Source organism: Mesoplodon densirostris, chromosome 20, assembly GCF_025265405.1.
Source record: "Mesoplodon densirostris isolate mMesDen1 chromosome 20, mMesDen1 primary haplotype, whole genome shotgun sequence".
NCBI lineage: Eukaryota > Metazoa > Chordata > Mammalia > Artiodactyla > Ziphiidae > Mesoplodon > Mesoplodon densirostris.
In genome coordinates, this window is record NC_082680.1 from 29,190,927 (window position 1) to 29,207,595 (window position 16,669).

General features: G+C 60.5%; 1 protein-coding gene across 2 annotated transcripts in view; it reads left to right on the top strand.

The window, feature by feature from the left end:
* Positions 1-16,669, top strand: part of ADGRA2 (adhesion G protein-coupled receptor A2) — a 35,011-nt gene that overhangs the window by 13,989 nt on the left and 4,353 nt on the right. The window contains exons 3-16 of one of the 2 annotated variants that reach the window (XM_060086169.1): positions 8,931-9,002; positions 9,263-9,334; positions 9,468-9,539; positions 9,802-9,965; positions 10,362-10,575; positions 11,225-11,389; positions 11,964-12,162; positions 12,635-12,784; positions 12,913-13,074; positions 13,787-14,011; positions 14,195-14,411; positions 14,978-15,186; positions 15,970-16,097; positions 16,375-16,498. In XM_060086169.1, coding sequence (XP_059942152.1) covers positions 8,931-9,002; positions 9,263-9,334; positions 9,468-9,539; positions 9,802-9,965; positions 10,362-10,575; positions 11,225-11,389; positions 11,964-12,162; positions 12,635-12,784; positions 12,913-13,074; positions 13,787-14,011; positions 14,195-14,411; positions 14,978-15,186; positions 15,970-16,097; positions 16,375-16,498 — 2,173 coding nt within the window. The remainder of the gene's footprint in view (positions 1-8,930; positions 9,003-9,262; positions 9,335-9,467; positions 9,540-9,801; positions 9,966-10,361; positions 10,576-11,224; positions 11,390-11,963; positions 12,163-12,634; positions 12,785-12,912; positions 13,075-13,786; positions 14,012-14,194; positions 14,412-14,977; positions 15,187-15,969; positions 16,098-16,374; positions 16,499-16,669) is intronic. The other variant, XM_060086171.1, reaches the window with a different exon arrangement.

Here is a 16,669-nt window from a genome sequence, read left to right on the forward strand (position 1 = left end):
GATCACAGTGTAGTGAGACCACAGACCTTGCCATATATATAGGAAGGAAGTAGGTCGGGGTTTCTGTAAAGTCCAAAGGAGGGAACAACGAAGGCTAGAAAGTTGAAGGGTAATAGAGATGCAGTACCGACATGATGGAGTGTAGATCTTTAACCAGGACAACAATCTTACGAGGTTGTCTCTATGACACCCACTTCGCAAGGGAAGGGAAAGCTCTCCCCCAAGCTGCCTGTGGGGAGAGCTTGGTGGCCCGGCTGGGTTGGGGGCAGGTGGAAAGGGACACAGCCACGTTTGGCGTGGAAAGGTGGAGCACGTTCTGTAGGATCAGGGCATGCTGGGGGTGGGAGGGCTCCCGGGATGTTAGCCTCGGTGCGCGCAGACAGCCGTGACCGGGTCCCGAAAGGGAGGAAGGGCTGCCCCCGAGCTGCTACTTAGAAGACTCGTTAGGTACCAACATGCTCCTCCACGAGCAGCTAAGCACTCAGGAGCTGTGATTCCTACGCTCAGCCCAGGCTTGGTCTTAGAGGGCTGAGTTGCCAGAAAGCAGACGCTCCCTCCTGGGATCTTTTGGAGAAAAACTAACCGCAGCTGCCCGCAGTCCTTTGGCCCGGCCAAACCAAGGCCAGTCACCGCCCAGCGTCCGTCTCTTTTCTCCTTAGCACAAGCGAGAGCTGCCCAGAGCCTCCTGAGGCCTCTGGGACATCTTTCCCATCTTTACCCTCTCGCCTCAGCCGCCCAAAAGCTGCTGGGTCTGCCCTCTCGCTGGGTCTGCTGGGTGGTCCTTCAATCTCATGAGGGTAGATTTTCTGGTGAAGATGAGACGATGGCCTTCTCCTTCCCCCCACGCAAGCCTACCCAGCTGGACCCCTCCCCACGGCGCCGGGACCCAGATCGCCACCCTGCAGGTGCACTCAAACCACGGGAGGCAAACAGAGCAAAGTGGGAGAGGAGACGGGAATAACGACCTATGCTGAGGGAGGAGAAAGGGCGCTAGAGTGAGAATTCTAGGTCCTGAGTTGGAGCCCCTGCCCTGTTAGGAATCATCTAGTCGTTCACTCTCGAGATGTTTCTTGAGCCCCCCCTCTGTGTGCCAGGCTGCGTGCTGGGCATCCAGAGTGAACGCGGTAGGCCAGGTGCCTGCCCTGGGGAACTTACCTGCCGCTGATGGGACCCAGAACGTAGCAAAGAAATGTATAATAGGTGAGGAGACCATAAACACTGCAGAGGAAAACAAAGCAGCAGGGGAAGGGGGGCAGAAAGCACTGGAATGGGGGCCGCTATTTTATGTAATGAGGTTAAGGCCTCGCTGGAGGTGATGGAGCCCTAGCCCTAGGGAGGGAGGGACCTGGCGGGCAGGTAGTTGTCTAGAGGCACAGGCAGCAGCGGGGGAGGCCCTGGGGTCCAGCCTGTCTGGTGAGCTTGAGGTGCAGAAGAAAGGCAGCGCGACTGGGGAGTGGTGGGAGGCGGGGTCAGAGGGATGCCTCACTTTGGGGCCTCAGTTTCCTCATCTGTTAAAAGTGGGGGTGGGGGGAGTCCCTGGCGGTCCAATGGTTAGGACCCCACGCTTCCCTTGCAGGGGGCACGGGTTCGACCCCTGGCCGGGGAACTAAGACCAAAAAAAAAAAAAAAAAAAAAGTGGGGGGACAGGGCAGTTTGTAAAGTGCACTCTGGATTTAAAACTCTATGATCCTTGGGTGTGTGTGATACCCACAGAGCTGCAGGAGAAGGAAAAGATCAAAAAGCCCAGTGACATGGCCGGGCTTTCAGAGGAGGGGAGGCTTCTAGGCAGAGGGGTGCTGGGTTCAGCCTCCCGGCCTCGCTTCCCTGGGACGGAGAGGCAGTGCAGGGGCTGGAGGAGCCCGGGGTCTCCAGCCTGGCTGGTCACCAGTGTATCAGTCAAGCTTCTCCAGAGAGACAGAACCAATAGGAGATGTATGTGGCTGTGTCCTTATATAAATATACAAAGAAATTCTTTCTTTCTTCTTCTTCTTATTATTTTTGGCCTCATCACGTGGCTTGCGGGATCTTAGTTCCCCGACCGGGGATCAAACCCGGGCCATGGCAGTGAAAGTGCCGAATCCTAACCACTGGACCACCAGGGAGTTCCAAGAAATTATTTCTTTATAATGAAATTTCTTTTAAGGAAATGGCTCATGTGATTGTGGGGACTGGCAAATCCAAAATCTGTAGGACCAGCCAGCAGGCTGGAGAGTCAGGCAGGAACGGATGCTGCAGTCTTAAGGCAGAACTTCTCTGGGAAACCTCGGGTTTTGCTCTCCGGGCCTTCAACTGATTGGGTGAGGCCCACCCATGTTAGCAGAGGTCGTCGCCTTTATTTAAAGTCAACTGACTGCAGCCAGTAACCACATCTACAAGATACCTCCGCAGTAGCACCTAGATTAGTGATTGATTAAGTCACCGAGGGCTATAGTCTGACACATAAAACTAATCATCACAGGCACTACCCACTACCCCAGAGGTAGGGAGAGGTCCTGGGCCCCGTCCTGAAGATGCTAATTCGTCAGGTCAGCAGGGGCCTGGGAATTGTTTACAAGGTATGCGGGCAATTCCCATGCTCACTGGGGTTGGGAACCAGTGGACCAGATGACCCCTGCACTGTGGGCCTATTCATTGCAAACGAGACGCCGTGGCTTGGCGTGCAGTTGGTGCCAGGAAACACTGATCTCTCTGTCCTCTTGGACTCAGCCGTCCAGGCTGGGGCGGCTGAGCCTGTGGCAGCTTCACATCCCACAGTCCATGCAGCAAGTCCCACGGGAGTTAGCGGCCTGTCTGATAACTGAGTAGATGTGGGCTGCTCCAGAAAGTGCCGGCATTGCCTGCCCTGCTGAGCGCCCCTCTGGCCTCTGCAAACAGGTGGGGTGTAAGTGTGTGTGGGGGGTCCCCTGTTGTGCAGTGCAGGGCCCTGAGGCCGGGAAGGGGGCACAGAGAGGGCCCCGAGAGGGAATGTGCCTGAGATGATCCCACGGGAGGACCCGCGCTCCAGAGAACTGGGGGGTGAGGTGGGATGGGGGAGGCACACCTTTATCAGCCAGGCAGGCTGAACTGGAGAATCTGAAACAGTCCAGCAGAGTTCAAGGCCAGCCCAGGAGTGTGCCGAAGGGCCCAGAGGTGTGTGAGGCCCTGTCTCTGAGCCCTCCTTTGTGTCCCGCCTCCCTCAGCGTGGACGAGCCAGACGAAAGGCTTTTGGAGTGCAGGGGCAGGCAATGAAAGGGCACAGGACTTCACCCTGCAGTGAAAAGAGACTGGGATTGAATTCCACCTCCATTTACCTTCTGGTGCCTGTTCAGGCTCTCACCTGGAACAAGGGGCAAGGCACGGCTCCCTGACAGGTGGCCACGGTGGTAGATGAGTTCACCCAGGAAGAGAGCAGGGGACACCTCGGCCTCTCAGTAAACGGCCGTCCCCTTCTCCTCGGAAGAGCTGCAAGTGGCAAGAGGTCACACCGGCCGCCCCAGACCGCTTAGATTCGTCCAGAGCCCCCAGCCCTAGGCAGGCGGTCTTGTAGATGAAGTCTATGGGCGGAAAGGACTCGCGGATGGATCATTTCTCGGGTCCCTCGCATCTCTGCCCGGATCCTCCCTGCGCATTCAGCAGAGGGCTGGCCACCCGAAGACTTTCCTGGACTCCAGGGTGACCCAGTCACAGTGAGAAACCCCCAGACCGTGGACCGAGCCGGCCACAGGGCAGACAGCCCCCAGGAGAGGTCAAGGGAGCCCGGGACTGGACGTGCAGGCCTGCGTGTGGAACTGTGTGGACACACGCCCCCAGAGGCCTGTGCACGCCTGGAGGAGAGGGCCCGGGGCGGGAGCCTGGGCAGCCCCAGGATGATTTGTCATTGCCTAATGAGATTAATGAGCCCCGGGGGCTGGTATGCCGCGGTGCTGGGGCACTCATTAGACGCAGATGCTCACGGGAACGATGCGGGGGCCTGGGGGCGGGGGCGGTGCGTGCGGCGTACCCGCCAGGTGGTTTCCATTAATCTGGGGGCGGGGCCGAGGGTAAGGCGGCGGGGTTGTGGCCCTCCCCCTCCCCCGCCCCTCGACGCTGGAGAGGAATGCCGCGCCGAGGCAGAGGGCGCGGAAAGGGAGGCCGGTGGGTCCGGGGACAGCCCTCCTGCTCGCTGTTGTAGGCCCAATGCCTGGCACCGGGTATGTGCTCCATAAATACCTACTGGATGAGATCAGAGACAAGAGGGGCCCGGGGCGTGGCGCTGCGAGGGAGCCTAGGACCGCCTGGGGTTTCCTCCTGGTCCCCACAGTCTCTCCGTTTCCCCTCCCCCTAGGCAACCCTGGACCTGCGGCGGGGGGTCCTGCCCACTCCTCAGCCAGCCCCCCCCCCACTTTATAAGGAACCCTGAAAGTCCTGGAGGGCCCAGGGGAGCTGCTGTGCGGCCTCCAAACCTATAATTCGGTTTTCAAACCCACAAGCAGGGAGGTCTTTGGGGGCCAGAGGGAGCCAACTTCGTGCCGCCCCACCCTGTCCAAGCGTGGGTACACACTCACACACACACACGCTGTCATACAAACTCACACACTCACTCTTAACAGCTTTAGTGAGACATAATTTATATACCGTAAAGTTCACCCGTTTAAAACGTAGGATCCAATGGTTTTGAGTATATTTACAGTTGTGCAATCATCATCATAATCTAATTTTAGAACATTTTCATCATCCCCCAAAGAAATCTTGAATCATTAGCAATCACTCCCCGTTCCTCCCCCTCCCCCACCCCCCCGCCCATTTCCCAGCCCTAAGCAAACCACTCATCTACTTTCTGTCTCTGTAGACTTGCCTATTCTGGACATTTCATATAAATAGGAAGCACACAGTATGTAATCTTTTGTAACTGGATTCTTTCAGCAAGCATAGTGTTTTCAAAGCTCATCCATATTATAGCATGTTCGGCAAGTCATTCTTTTTTATGGCCAAATAATATTCCATTGTATGAAGATACCATATTTTGTTCACTCATTCATTAGTTGATGGACATTTGGGGTGTTTCCACTTTGGGGCTTATGAATAATGCTGCTATGAAGATTCCTATATGTGTTCTTGTGTTCATGTATGTTCACTTCTCTTGGATTTGTACCAAGGAGTGGAATTGCTGGGTTATATGGTAACTTTAACTGCCAAGCTGTTTTCCAAAGTGGCTGCACTATTTTACACTCCCATCTATAATATATAAGGATTCCAATCTCTGTTTTTTAAAGCATAGCCATCTTAGTGGACGTGAAGTGGTCTCTCATTGTGGGTTTGATCTGCATTTCCCTAATGGTGTTGAACACCTCTTCATGCATTAACTGGTCATTTGTATATCCTCTTTGAAGAAACGTCTATTCAAATCCCTTGCCCATTTTTTTCAGCTGGGCTATTTGTTTTTTTATTATTGAGTTGTAAGAGTTCTTTATGTATTCTGGATAGAAGTCCCTTATCAGTTATATGATTTGCAGATATTTTCTCTCATCCCAGGGGTTGTCTTTCAACTTTCTTGGTGGTATCCTTTCAAGAGCAAAAGTTTAACCTTTTCAAGTCTAACGTATCAATCTGCTCTTTTTTTATTGGCTGCGCTGGGTCTTCGTTGTTGCACCCTGGCTTTTTCTAGTTGCGGCGAGCGGGGGCGACTCTTCGTTGCGCTGTGCGGGCCTCTCGTTGAGGTGGCTTCTTTTGTTGTGGAGCACAGGCTCTAGGCGCGCGGGCTTCAGTAGTTGTGGCACGCGGGCTCAGTAGTTGTGGTCTGCGGGCTTAGTTGCTCTGCAGCATATGGGATCTTCCCGGACCAGGGATCAAACCCGCGTCCCCTGCATTGGCGGGCAGATTCTTAAGCACTGCGCCACCAGGGAAGTCCTCAATCTGCTCTTTTATTGCTTGTGCTTACACACTCAGTCTCACACATTCAGCTTCCTGAGCTGCTTTTTGCCCAAGAAGGACATAGGGCAAGATTTGCTCCCAGGGATCCCCTGCCCCCCAACTTCTGCCATAGGGTGTCCTTCCCCTCCATGTGGACATAGGTACAGGGAGAGGGGTCTATCTTGATCTAGGAGGCTGGTCTGGATTAGGCGAGGGGGTGTAGGGAGGGAGGCTCCACCCAGAAGCTGCATTTTCTCCAGGTTCCAAGACCAGAGGTCTGTGGAAGCAGACAGAGGGCAGGAGATTCCACATCATAGAAGCATCTGTGCGTCCTTGCGACCTCACCTAAGGAATGAAGGAATCCAATGAGCAAGTCCAGAGCAGGAGTTTGTAACCTAGGTTCCACGAGCCCCTGAAATCAGATGCACAATACTGGGGGTAGTGCCTTCTTCTAGGGCAGGACTCCATAGCCCTCATCAGATATTCAAAAGGATGTGCTGAGCGAGAAAGGTGCAGAACCACCAACCTATAGGGGCCTCGTGGGTCCACAAAAATATCCAAGTTCTACGGTAGCATTTCCTCCTACCACTAGGGAGGGTACAGCCCCAGAGCTGCGTCCCCCACCTTAGGGACCAGGAGGCCTCAGCTGCCCAGGGACCAGCCCGTATCGGGCTACCAGCTCAGCCAGGAGCCGCCCCTGGCCTGTGCCCCTCCGGAGAGGACCCAAGACTGGTTGGTCCAGGCCAGCAGGCCATCTCTGAGGGCACTCCTTCTGAGGGCTGCCTTGGTCACCCCGGAAGCCTCTCTGCGGGCGTGAGACAAGAGGTCAGGACCGCCGACACTTGCTGGAAGCTCCCCTTTCAGAAGGCCCTGGCTGGCCCGGGCTGCAGGAAACCCAGGGCAGGAAGGGGCTGGGCCCGAGCGGGCTGCCTTGCTCCCATCTGTAGAGCATCAGTGGGGCAGCCGGGCGGGGGGTTCTCGAGGGGGGCCAGGGAGGAAATGAGAATAAACATAGTGAGCGGAGAGGGAAGGGGTGGGGGGCTGCAGCCTGGGCCCCTTGGCAGCCCATGAAGGGAAGTGACACAATGAGGAATGTGTTTCCCTCTGCTCGTCCCCCACACGGGTGGGAGGCGGAGCCCTGAGGATGGCCAGAGCCCAAGAGGGGCCGGGGGCACGGGCTGGAGCAGCATCGGAGGACGGGGCTGTGCTGGGGGGGGGGGGGCAACCCTGGGCGGGCGGGCGCTCTCCCCGCCATCTCCAGCCTCCACTCTGCAGGAGCCTTCTAGGGGCTGCCTTCTCGCAGATTCCCTGCCTGCACGCTGGGGATGGAAGTCATGCCTCTAGGAAGCAGCCCTTCTGGGGGCTTCCTCTTCTTTCTCAGTGGGGCGCAGGGTTATGCAGCCCAAGTCCTTGGTATGAGCCCCGGCCAGGGGCAGGGCTGGGCAGGGGATTTGTTGCATTTCTCTCTGTCTCTCTGTCTGTGTCTCTCTCTGTGCCTGTCTGTCTCTGTCTGTCTCTCTCTGGGTGTTTTTGTCCCCAGCTGGGACTGTCTGCGTGAAAACAGGCCCCCTGCTGGGGTGGCACCTCCCCATCCTGGACACCCATTTCCTCTCCCCCCAGAAGGGAGCTGGCTCAGTTAACCCCCTGCTGCCCATAATCCGGAGTTGCCCCTGAGACTCTGGCCTGCAGAGCCAAGAGGGCGTGTCTGGGCCAGGGAAGGGGGGGTGGGGGTGGGCAGGGCCTTGGAAAGCAGGCTGACCCCACAGGCCAACCTAAGTTGGTTATTCCGGGAACCCCCCACCCTTGCCCTCTGCCTCATGATCTCCTGGGTGCTTGGGTGGGCCCGAGAGGATGTTGGAACGTAGGGAGCTAGCCAGGAGGCTGCGGCCCTCCCCGCCCCCAGGTGGGCAGTGAGGCTCCTGGTAAGGTCTCTGTGGGCCGCCAGCCTGTTCTGGTTTGGCTTGGGAAAGACCCAGGTAGGGCTTGGGTAGGTGGGCAAATGTTGGGTCAGCCTGGCGCCCCTCCCCATGGCTGTGCCCCAGAGAGGACAGGGTGCTGGGGCAGGCCAGGGGGCCGGCCATCGCCTTGGGCCTCAGTGGTCCCAGAGGGCTGCCGGGTCTGGTGGGGGGCTGGGGCCATGTGGGCACCGGCCGGTCCCCGGTGGGCTGGGACTGTCCCTTCGGCCTGCCCCTGCTGCCCCTGGGAGGATGTGACAAAGGGGAGGGAGGGTGGCACTCTGACCGTGCGATGGAGTTTGAGCCACCGGAGCCTGGGACAGAAGCTACTCTGAAAACTTCCCTGCAGTTCGTCCCTCCTGGTGGGTGACCCTTGGCCCTGTGGTGCCTGGGGGCCAACTGCCATCTTCTGTCCAGTCTGTGCCCTGCTGGAGCCCAGGCCGAGGTGGCACTTCCCCTGCCACCCTCTCTCTGCACTAAGGGCTTGAGGAGGCCTGGGGCGGGGCGGCAGGTGACCCCTTCGGCTGGGCTTCCTCATCTGAGGGCTGAGGGGCGGGGCCAGGTGATGGACAACCCCCCCGGGGCAGCATCCACACGGTCACCAGCCAGCCCGGGACCTTTCCTCACCTGCCAGGTGGAGCGTCCGCCCGATGGCTCTAAAGTACCTCCCAGCGGCCAGGTTCAAGATGACCTAACCTTTGTGTAGCAGTTGACAAAGGGCCGTTACACCCATTTTCAAAGGATTCTACAGCAGCCCTGAGAGACTGAGAAACTCAGGGCAGCTCGTGGGAACCGGGAACCGAGGCCTCCTGACTCCCGGTTCAGGGCCCGCTCCTCTCCCGTTTCCGCCACGTCGGCCTCCTCATCCGAGGCCCTTCCCCCGGATCTCTCGGTGTCTGCATCCTCCCTGACCAGGGAGCCAGGGAGGCGGAGGGGGACCCATCTGAGAGGCCAGGTCCTTCCTCCGGCCTCCCAGCCGCGCTGAGGCGAGCAGGGACTTAGAGGGAAACCGAGAGCCCAGCACTGGCGGCGGTGAGGCCGCCCGCCCCGGGGAGCCGCGTGGCCCCGGAGCGGGCGAGGTGTGAGGCCCCTGCTTGCTTCCCACAGGGACCTGAGGAACAACGTCATCAGCACAGTGCAGGCGGGCGCCTTCCTGGGCCTGGGGGAGCTGAAGCGCCTGTGAGTGGCCTGTCCTGACCCCACGCCCCAGCCCCCTCATCCCTGGAGGCGGTCCCGTGGGGGCCGCCGCCCTCCCACTCACCCTCCCTCACTGCCTCTCCTCCCCGCACGCAGCAGGCTGGGGGCAGACATTTCACGCCCCAGCACCGTCTCTTTCTCCGCTCCCGCCCACAAGCCCCGCCCACACGCGTGTGTCCGCCACAAGCGGATCCGTGCGCTACCACGTGGCCGACTTGCTGAGGTTGTGTGTGTCTCTCCAGAGATCTCTCCAACAACCGGATTGGCTGTCTCACCTCTGAGACCTTCCAAGGCCTCCCCAGGCTTCTCCGGCTGTGAGTGAGGGGCGGGGAGGGGGGCAGAGGGAAGGCTCCCCAAAGCCTCACGGGTCCCCGCGTTCTCGTCACTCACCACCCACCTCCTGTGGCCCAGGGAGAGCCTAAGGTCCCCTCTCCCTGTTCCCTGCAGAAACATATCTGGAAACATCTTCTCCAGTCTGCCCCCGGGGGTCTTTGATGAGCTGCCAGCCCTTAAGGTTGTGTGAGTATCCTTCCCCAGCCCCAGCAGTCAGGCCCCTGCTTCCTTCCACTTCCCAGGAGGGAGACGCATGAGCACCGTGCCCACGTGGCCAGCCTTCCGATGGCTGCAGCTCCACCATACGCGCCTCCCCGTGCTTGCCGTGGCAGCCATGGTGGCAGCAAGGCACGCGTGCACAATGTTGCCCTCCCCGGCCCTCTCCAGCCCCACCCCGGGAGCCCACGCTCCCTCTGCTCTACCCTGTGGCCCCTCCACCCCCCTGCAGGGACTTGGGCACCGAGTTCCTGACGTGTGACTGCCGCCTGCGCTGGCTGCTGTCCTGGGCCCGGAATCGCTCCTTGCAGCTGTCGGAGCGCACGCTCTGTGCCTACCCCAGCGCCCTGCACGCCCAGGCCCTGGGCGGCCTCCAGGAGGCCCAGCTGCGCTGTGGTGAGCAAACCCGCACCCTCAGGCTCCCTCCTGAGGGGCCCCTGCTGGCTCAAGGCTCTCTGTGCGCTGGGCTTGGTCTCCAGGGCGTCCTCTCCCTCAGATCCCACTGGGGGCCGGTCCTCCATCTGCTTTTGTAAACTTCCTTTGGGGCCGCTGCTTTGTTTATGTTTTCATCTGGTCCCACCTCTTGGGGTGACAAGCGTGCAGTGGAAAGAAGCATCTTTATTCGTTCGAAACCCGCCTGCTCCTCTCCTGCGCTCTTATCTCCGGAGACTCTCCAGCCCCCCTTCTCCTTCCGAGCTGGGGCGGGCTCCAGACCAGACAGAGGGGCCTGGCCCTGCCCCCACTGGACCCTCACCCGTCACTCAGCCTCACTGCCAGTGTCCCCTCCCACAGAGGGGGCCCTGGAGCTGCACACACATCACCTCATCCCATCCCTCCGCCAAGTGGTCTTCCAGGGCGACCGGCTGCCCTTCCAGTGCTCGGCCAGCTACCTGGGCAATGACACCCACGTCCGCTGGTACCACAACCGGGCCCCTGTGGAGGGCGACGAGCAGGCGGGCATCCTCCTGGGCGACAGCCTCATCCACGACTGCACCTTCATCACCAGGTACAGGACCTGCGGCCCCTTCTGGGCCCACGGCGCGGGCGGGGGTGGCCACAGTACCCTCACGCACCCCGCAAAGGAGGTGGCCTGATCTGGGAATACGTGCGGGCGTGTGGACACAGATCCAGGACTAAGTCAGAAATGGTCTGGATGAGGGACACAGGTTGAATGCCTGATAGAAAAAAAACGATTATATCTGACATTTCTTCAGTGCCTTTACAATGATATAGCGGCTCTCACCTGTATTATTGGACTTGATCTCTCCAGTAGATTTGCAAGAGAGGTAATATTATCTCTGTGATAAAAGATGGGGAAATTGGGGAATTTCCTGGCGGTCCGGGCGTTAGGACTCAGCGCTTTCACTACCAGGGCCGGGGTTCACCCTGGTCGAGGAACCAAGATCCTGCAAGCCGCACGGCACAGCCAAAATAAATAAATAAATAAAGGGATGGGGAAATTGAAGCTCAGAAAAACACTAACGGAAGGCCAATCAGAGTTCAAGAAGTATGTACGTGTATCCCTGGCTCAGTTAAAGAAATGAGCCTGAAGCTGATGCCCTGCGTGCCCCAGGGCGGCCCCCAGGCGCTTGGGGAGGGTGGCGTGGCCGCCAGGAGTGCCTCCAGCCAGCCCTCGCCCGCCCACCCGCCCACAGTGAGCTGACCCTGTCTCACATCGGCGTGTGGGCCTCAGGCGAATGGGAGTGCTCCGTGTCCACGGTCCAGGGAAACGCCAGCAAGAAGGTGGAGATCGTGGTGCTGGAGACCTCGGCCTCCTACTGCCCCGCTGAGCGAGTCGCCAACAACCGCGGGGACTTCAGGTTCGAGACTCAGGCCCCGGCCCACACCCCGCTCCTGCCCCTGGGACCGTGACCAGTCCCCCACCCACTCCAAGCTGGAGAAGACACTGCCTTTTGTCATTCAGCTCCAGGTTCCGCTGGTGTATTTATAGAGACCGTATCCTTTTGTATAAAATCACCCTCTGAATGTGCTTGTGCAGAACAAAAAGGTTTTTTTTTTGCTTTTTCTTCCTTACGTGCGTAGTTGACAAAGCTCTCCCACTACGGATGCCACACTTTCATATCCCAGTGGCCTCTCACTTAGGCAGGGGAGGAGTTATTCTCCCCATTGTACAGCTGAGAAGACTAAGGCCCAGAAAGCATAAGTGACTTGAACTCAGGACTTCAAGTCCAGCCTCGCAGTACCAGTGACAGCACTCAGCTTTAGAAAGAAGGTGGAGCTTGGGCAGCCCTTGAAGTCCAGTCCAAACAAACACCCTCTTCTGGACCCTTCCTGCAGCTCCCGAGGGGTCTGGCCTCACAGTTCTCAGGGCAGGGGAGGGACTCTTGGCCTGAGAAGCCTGGGCCATCGGCAACTTCCCGCCTCTGCCCCCAGGTGGCCTCGAACTCTGGCTGGCATCACAGCCTACCAGTCCTGCCTGCAGTACCCCTTCACCTCGGTGCCCCTGAGCGGGGGTGCCCCTGGCACCCGAGCCTCCCGCCGGTGTGACCGAGCCGGCCGCTGGGAGCCGGGGGACTACTCCCACTGCCTGTACACCAACGACATCACCCGCGTGCTCTATACCTTTGTGCTGGTGAGGCCGGGGGGGGGGGGGGGGGTGCGGGAAAGGGGGAGGGGAGAAGCCTGCTGGCCTCACGGGCTGTGCTCCCTCCTTGGGAGGCACGGTGAGGGGCCATGGGCACCGTGTCTCATGCTCTCCTCTAGCTTTCCCTCCCCCAGGGGACTCAGAACCCCAGGGCCACACTCGGGACATGTGGGCCACCCCAAGGTCCCCAGTACAGCAAGGGCAGCCTTAAGCAGAAAGCAGGGACAGCGTGGGGTCGTCCCGTTGTCCTCAAGCAGTGGCATAACCGGTGGGCGGCCCTGAGTTGGGAAGGGCTCACTCCTCACCTTCGCCTCCTCTCTGGATCAGACCCAGCTGTGGGCTAGACCCTGCTCCCTAGGCCCCGTTGCTCTGAGCATCAGCACAGGGGAGGGGGCCCCCGGGCTGTTTTGGGGGAGAAGGAGCCAGATTAGACGGTGCCCTTTCCTCCCCACACCCCCAGATGCCCATCAATGCCTCCAACGCGCTGACCCTGGCCCACCAGCTTCGAGTATACACGGCCGAGGCCGCCAGCTTCTCCGACATGATGGACGTTGTCTACGTGGCTCAGATGATCCAGAAGTTTCTGGGTTACGTCGACCAGATCAAAGAGGTGAGATTCGATCGGGCCCCTGGGGCCCCTGGAAATCACCTGCCCCCCACCTGCTCAAGCCGGTCCCGCCCGAGCCTCTGGGTCCCCAGTCCCCCTCCTGACCTCAGTGACTCCGCCCCCGCCTCCAGCTGGTGGAGGTGATGGTGGATATGGCCAGCAACCTGATGCTGGTGGACGAGCACCTGCTGTGGCTGGCCCAGCGCGAGGACAAGGCCTGCAGCGGCATCGTGGGCGCCCTGGAGCGCATTGGGGGGGCCGCCCTGAGCGCCCACGCCCAGCACATCTCTGTGGTACGGTGGGCCAGCTGGGAGGGTGCCCTACCCAGGGAGGGACAGGGAGGGACCTCAGAGGTGACGGGGGGCCAGCCCTGGTCACCCAGGAGCAAGCCCTCCGAGTGTGCACCAGCCGTGCGCCCAGTTAGCGAGAACACCGAACGTGACTAGGGTTCCGTTTGTGTGGCATCAAATTCCAACTGGTCGAGAGCAGGGCAGAGGAGAGGGAGGCCAGCAACATCGGAGCAGTTACACAGGGCTTCGTGCGGGGACCCGAGCTGAAGGGCTAGCCGGATGGAAGCACGTGGGGGTGGGAAGGAGGAGGGCCGGGAGGAAGGCTTGGGAGCCAGGCAGCAGCACTGGGGGGGAGGAGGGGAAACGGAGACTTCTGTGCCCTGAGAAGAGGGGGAGTTTCCAGCGGCGGGGGGGGGGGCGGGGCGGACCAGTTAACAAGCAGCGCACGGCATCTCCTCTGCGTGAGACCGTGCTGGGTGCTGGGGGAGATACGAGGCGGGCGAGGACCCTGCTCCCGGCATAGCTGGGGCAGCTCCAGGACGGGGTGTGAGCGAGTGGGAGGAGGGGCCGAAGAGCAGGGGTTCGGGGGACTCCACGGCAGACGTGAGGCTGCCAGGCCCTGAGTGATGAGCAAGGATGGCGGGTCGGCCTGAGCAGGTCTGCGGTCTCCAGCAGGAGAAGGCCAGGAGAGGGGTGACAAGGTCCCTGTCCCTAGAACTCGAGGAACGTGGCCTTGGAGGCCTACCTCATCAAGCCGCACAGCTACGTGGGCCTGACCTGCACGGCCTTCCAGAGGAGGGAGGCCGGTGCGCCGGGCACCCGGCCCTTGGGTCCCGGCCAGAACCCCTCCCCGGAGCCGGAGCCCCTGGCCGACCAGCAGCTCCGCTTCCGCTGTACCACGGGGAGGCCCAACGTTTCTCTGTCGTCCTTCCACATCAAGGTGGGCGCCGGGGGAGGGAGGATGCTGAGAGGGCAGGTACGAGGTGCGGGCGCCTGGTCAGGTGGATGGTGTGAGGGGACGCAGGACTCCGACAGGGGGAGAGGGGACGGAGGAGGAGGGGCTGGAGGACAGCGGGGCCCCAGGGACCCCGGGTGTCTCTGAGGAACTCCTGTTTCCCCCCAGAACAGCGTGGCCCTGGCCTCCATCCAGCTGCCGCCCAGTCTGTTCTCGTCCCTCCCGGCTGCCCTGGCCCCCCCGGGCCCCCCAGACTGCACCCTGCAGCTGCTCGTCTTCCGAAACGGCCGTCTCTTCCGCAGCCACGGCAACACCTCCCGCCCTGGAGCCGCTGGGCTTGGCAAGAGGCGCGGCGTGGCCACCCCCGTCATCTCTGCGGGAACCAGTAAGGGCCTGCACCCCACCCGCCCTACCGCGCCTCCCGGGAGCCCTCCCCCGCGCCCCTGGCGCCCTGCTGGAGGTGGCCGGGGGCGGTGGCCCTGAACTATTTCCGCGGGCGAGGGGCAGGGATGTCCCGTGAAGGAACGGACTGGTGGAGAAAAGGCTCAAGAGACCCTGGGTTTCACAGCCCAGATTCGTAGATTTCCAAAGGGCTACAGCACGAACCCTCCACCCACCTGGGCCTCCTTCCGTCCCCCTGCGTCACCTGGTGCCAACGTCCCCCTCAGGGTGCCCTCCTGAATCCTCCCTTCAGCCGGGCTCCCGCTCCCTCCGCGTCACCTTCCACCTTCTTGTCCCGGACCCCAGAGTCCTCCCTTCCTGGGCATGTCGCCACGACTCATTTGGCACTTAGGTGGGCCACCACCTCCGGGTGCCTTTATTTTGATTCATCCTTGTGTCTCCCCAGTTAGGCTGAGGCCCTGGGGGGCAGGCCCGCACTTGGCATCTAACTCTATTCCCCAAGCCCAGCGCATGCCCCGACGGAGCCTGAGTGGACCCCCTCCCCTGTAGGTGGCTGCAGCGTGGGAAACCTGACTGAGCCGGTGGCCGTTTCGCTGCGGCATTGGGCTGAGGGGGCCGAGCCCGTGGCCGCTTGGTGGAGCCAGGAGGGCCCGGGGGGGCCCGGGGGCTGGAGCTCTGAAGGCTGCCAGCTCCGCTCCAGCCAGCCCCACGTCAGCTCCCTGCAGTGCCAGCACCTGGGCAACGTGGCCGTGCTCATGGTGAGGGTAGCGGGCACGGGGGTGGAGGGCAGGGGAACGCAGAATGGGCGCCGGTGCGGGGGGACCAGGGGCACTCTGAGCACCTGGGACCACAGAAATCCTGAAAAAACAGAGGCCTTATCGGGCCTCGTGACGGTCAGGACTCGCAGGGAAATAAATGGTCCTCTGGTCTCCCCCATACCTCTTCATCTTTCAGAAGACGGGCAGGTCCTCAGGCCCTCTATCAGGTCATCCCCATTAATAGCAGCCCCAGAACAACAACAACAAAAAGACAGAGAGGTCCTGCCTCCACTCCATTATTGAGAGAGACGGATCAGAGACCACCCAGCCTGGTCTCCACATCCTGCACTCTCTGACACCCAGATCGTTAAAGTGAAAAAAGATCTGGGAACGTTTCTCCTTCCCGGTCACCCTCCCCACTCACCCCTGTCCAGCCCCCGTGCCCGCACCACACTTCACAGCCCGCTCTTCCAGATCCTGAGCAGGCACGCAGCTGTATGACAGACAGAACCTGCCCCTCTTCCCTCCTCTCTGATTCTCGGGCTGGGAACCTGAAAAGTTTCCAGAAAGGCAGATCATTAACGCCACCTAGACCGACCTTCTAAGAGAGGGTGTCGTGGTGCCTACATCTTTGCTACCCAGATGGACCAAGGGCCAGAGCTGGGGCCCAAAGCTGACTGGGCTTGGGAAGAGGAAAACTGGCCTGGGGGACCGGCCGGGACTCCACAGGGCGGCCTCTCCACTCCCGGCTTCCCCTTACTCACTTCTCTCTGCTCTTTCCAGGAGCTGAGCGCCTTCCCCAGGGAGGTGGAGGGCTCAGGGGCAGGCCTGCACCCCGTCGTGTACCCCTGCACAGCCCTGCTGCTGCTATGCCTCTTCTCCACCATCATCACCTACATCCTCCACCACAGGTGAGAGCTCCTGCGGGAAGGGAGGGCATGCTGGGTGTCACTAAGTGCTGGCAAGGTGACAGTGGGTGTTCCTTTCCCAGGCTCTTGCCTAGCCTTTCCTTCGAAGGTTCTGCAGTTGGAAAATGCGTTTGGGGGTTAAGGTGTGCATCCCATTCACGCCCACGCGTGCACACGGATATCTGCCTTCTCCTCTTTGACTCTCCCAGTGGCCTTGAGACCCCCCTAGGCCTGGCCTTGGGTTGGGTGGCCCGTTTGTTAAAGACCGTTTCTGTGGCAGCTCCATCCATGTGTCCCGGAAGGGCTGGCACATGCTGCTGAACCTGTGCTTCCACATGGCCATGACCTCTGCCGTCTTTGCGGGAGGCATCACGCTCACCAACTACCAGGTGGTCTGCCAGGCGGTAAGCAGGAGAAGGGCTGGGGTGGGGGGTCTCCAAGATCGGGGACGGCAGCCTCGGGTACAGGAGGGAGGCACGCGGGAGGAAGGGGGCTCACGGCAGTGGGCTCCCGCTCTGCTGTTCCGTGCCCAGCCTCGTGGGTGAGGTGGGCATGAGAGTAGGGGCGGTGAGAAG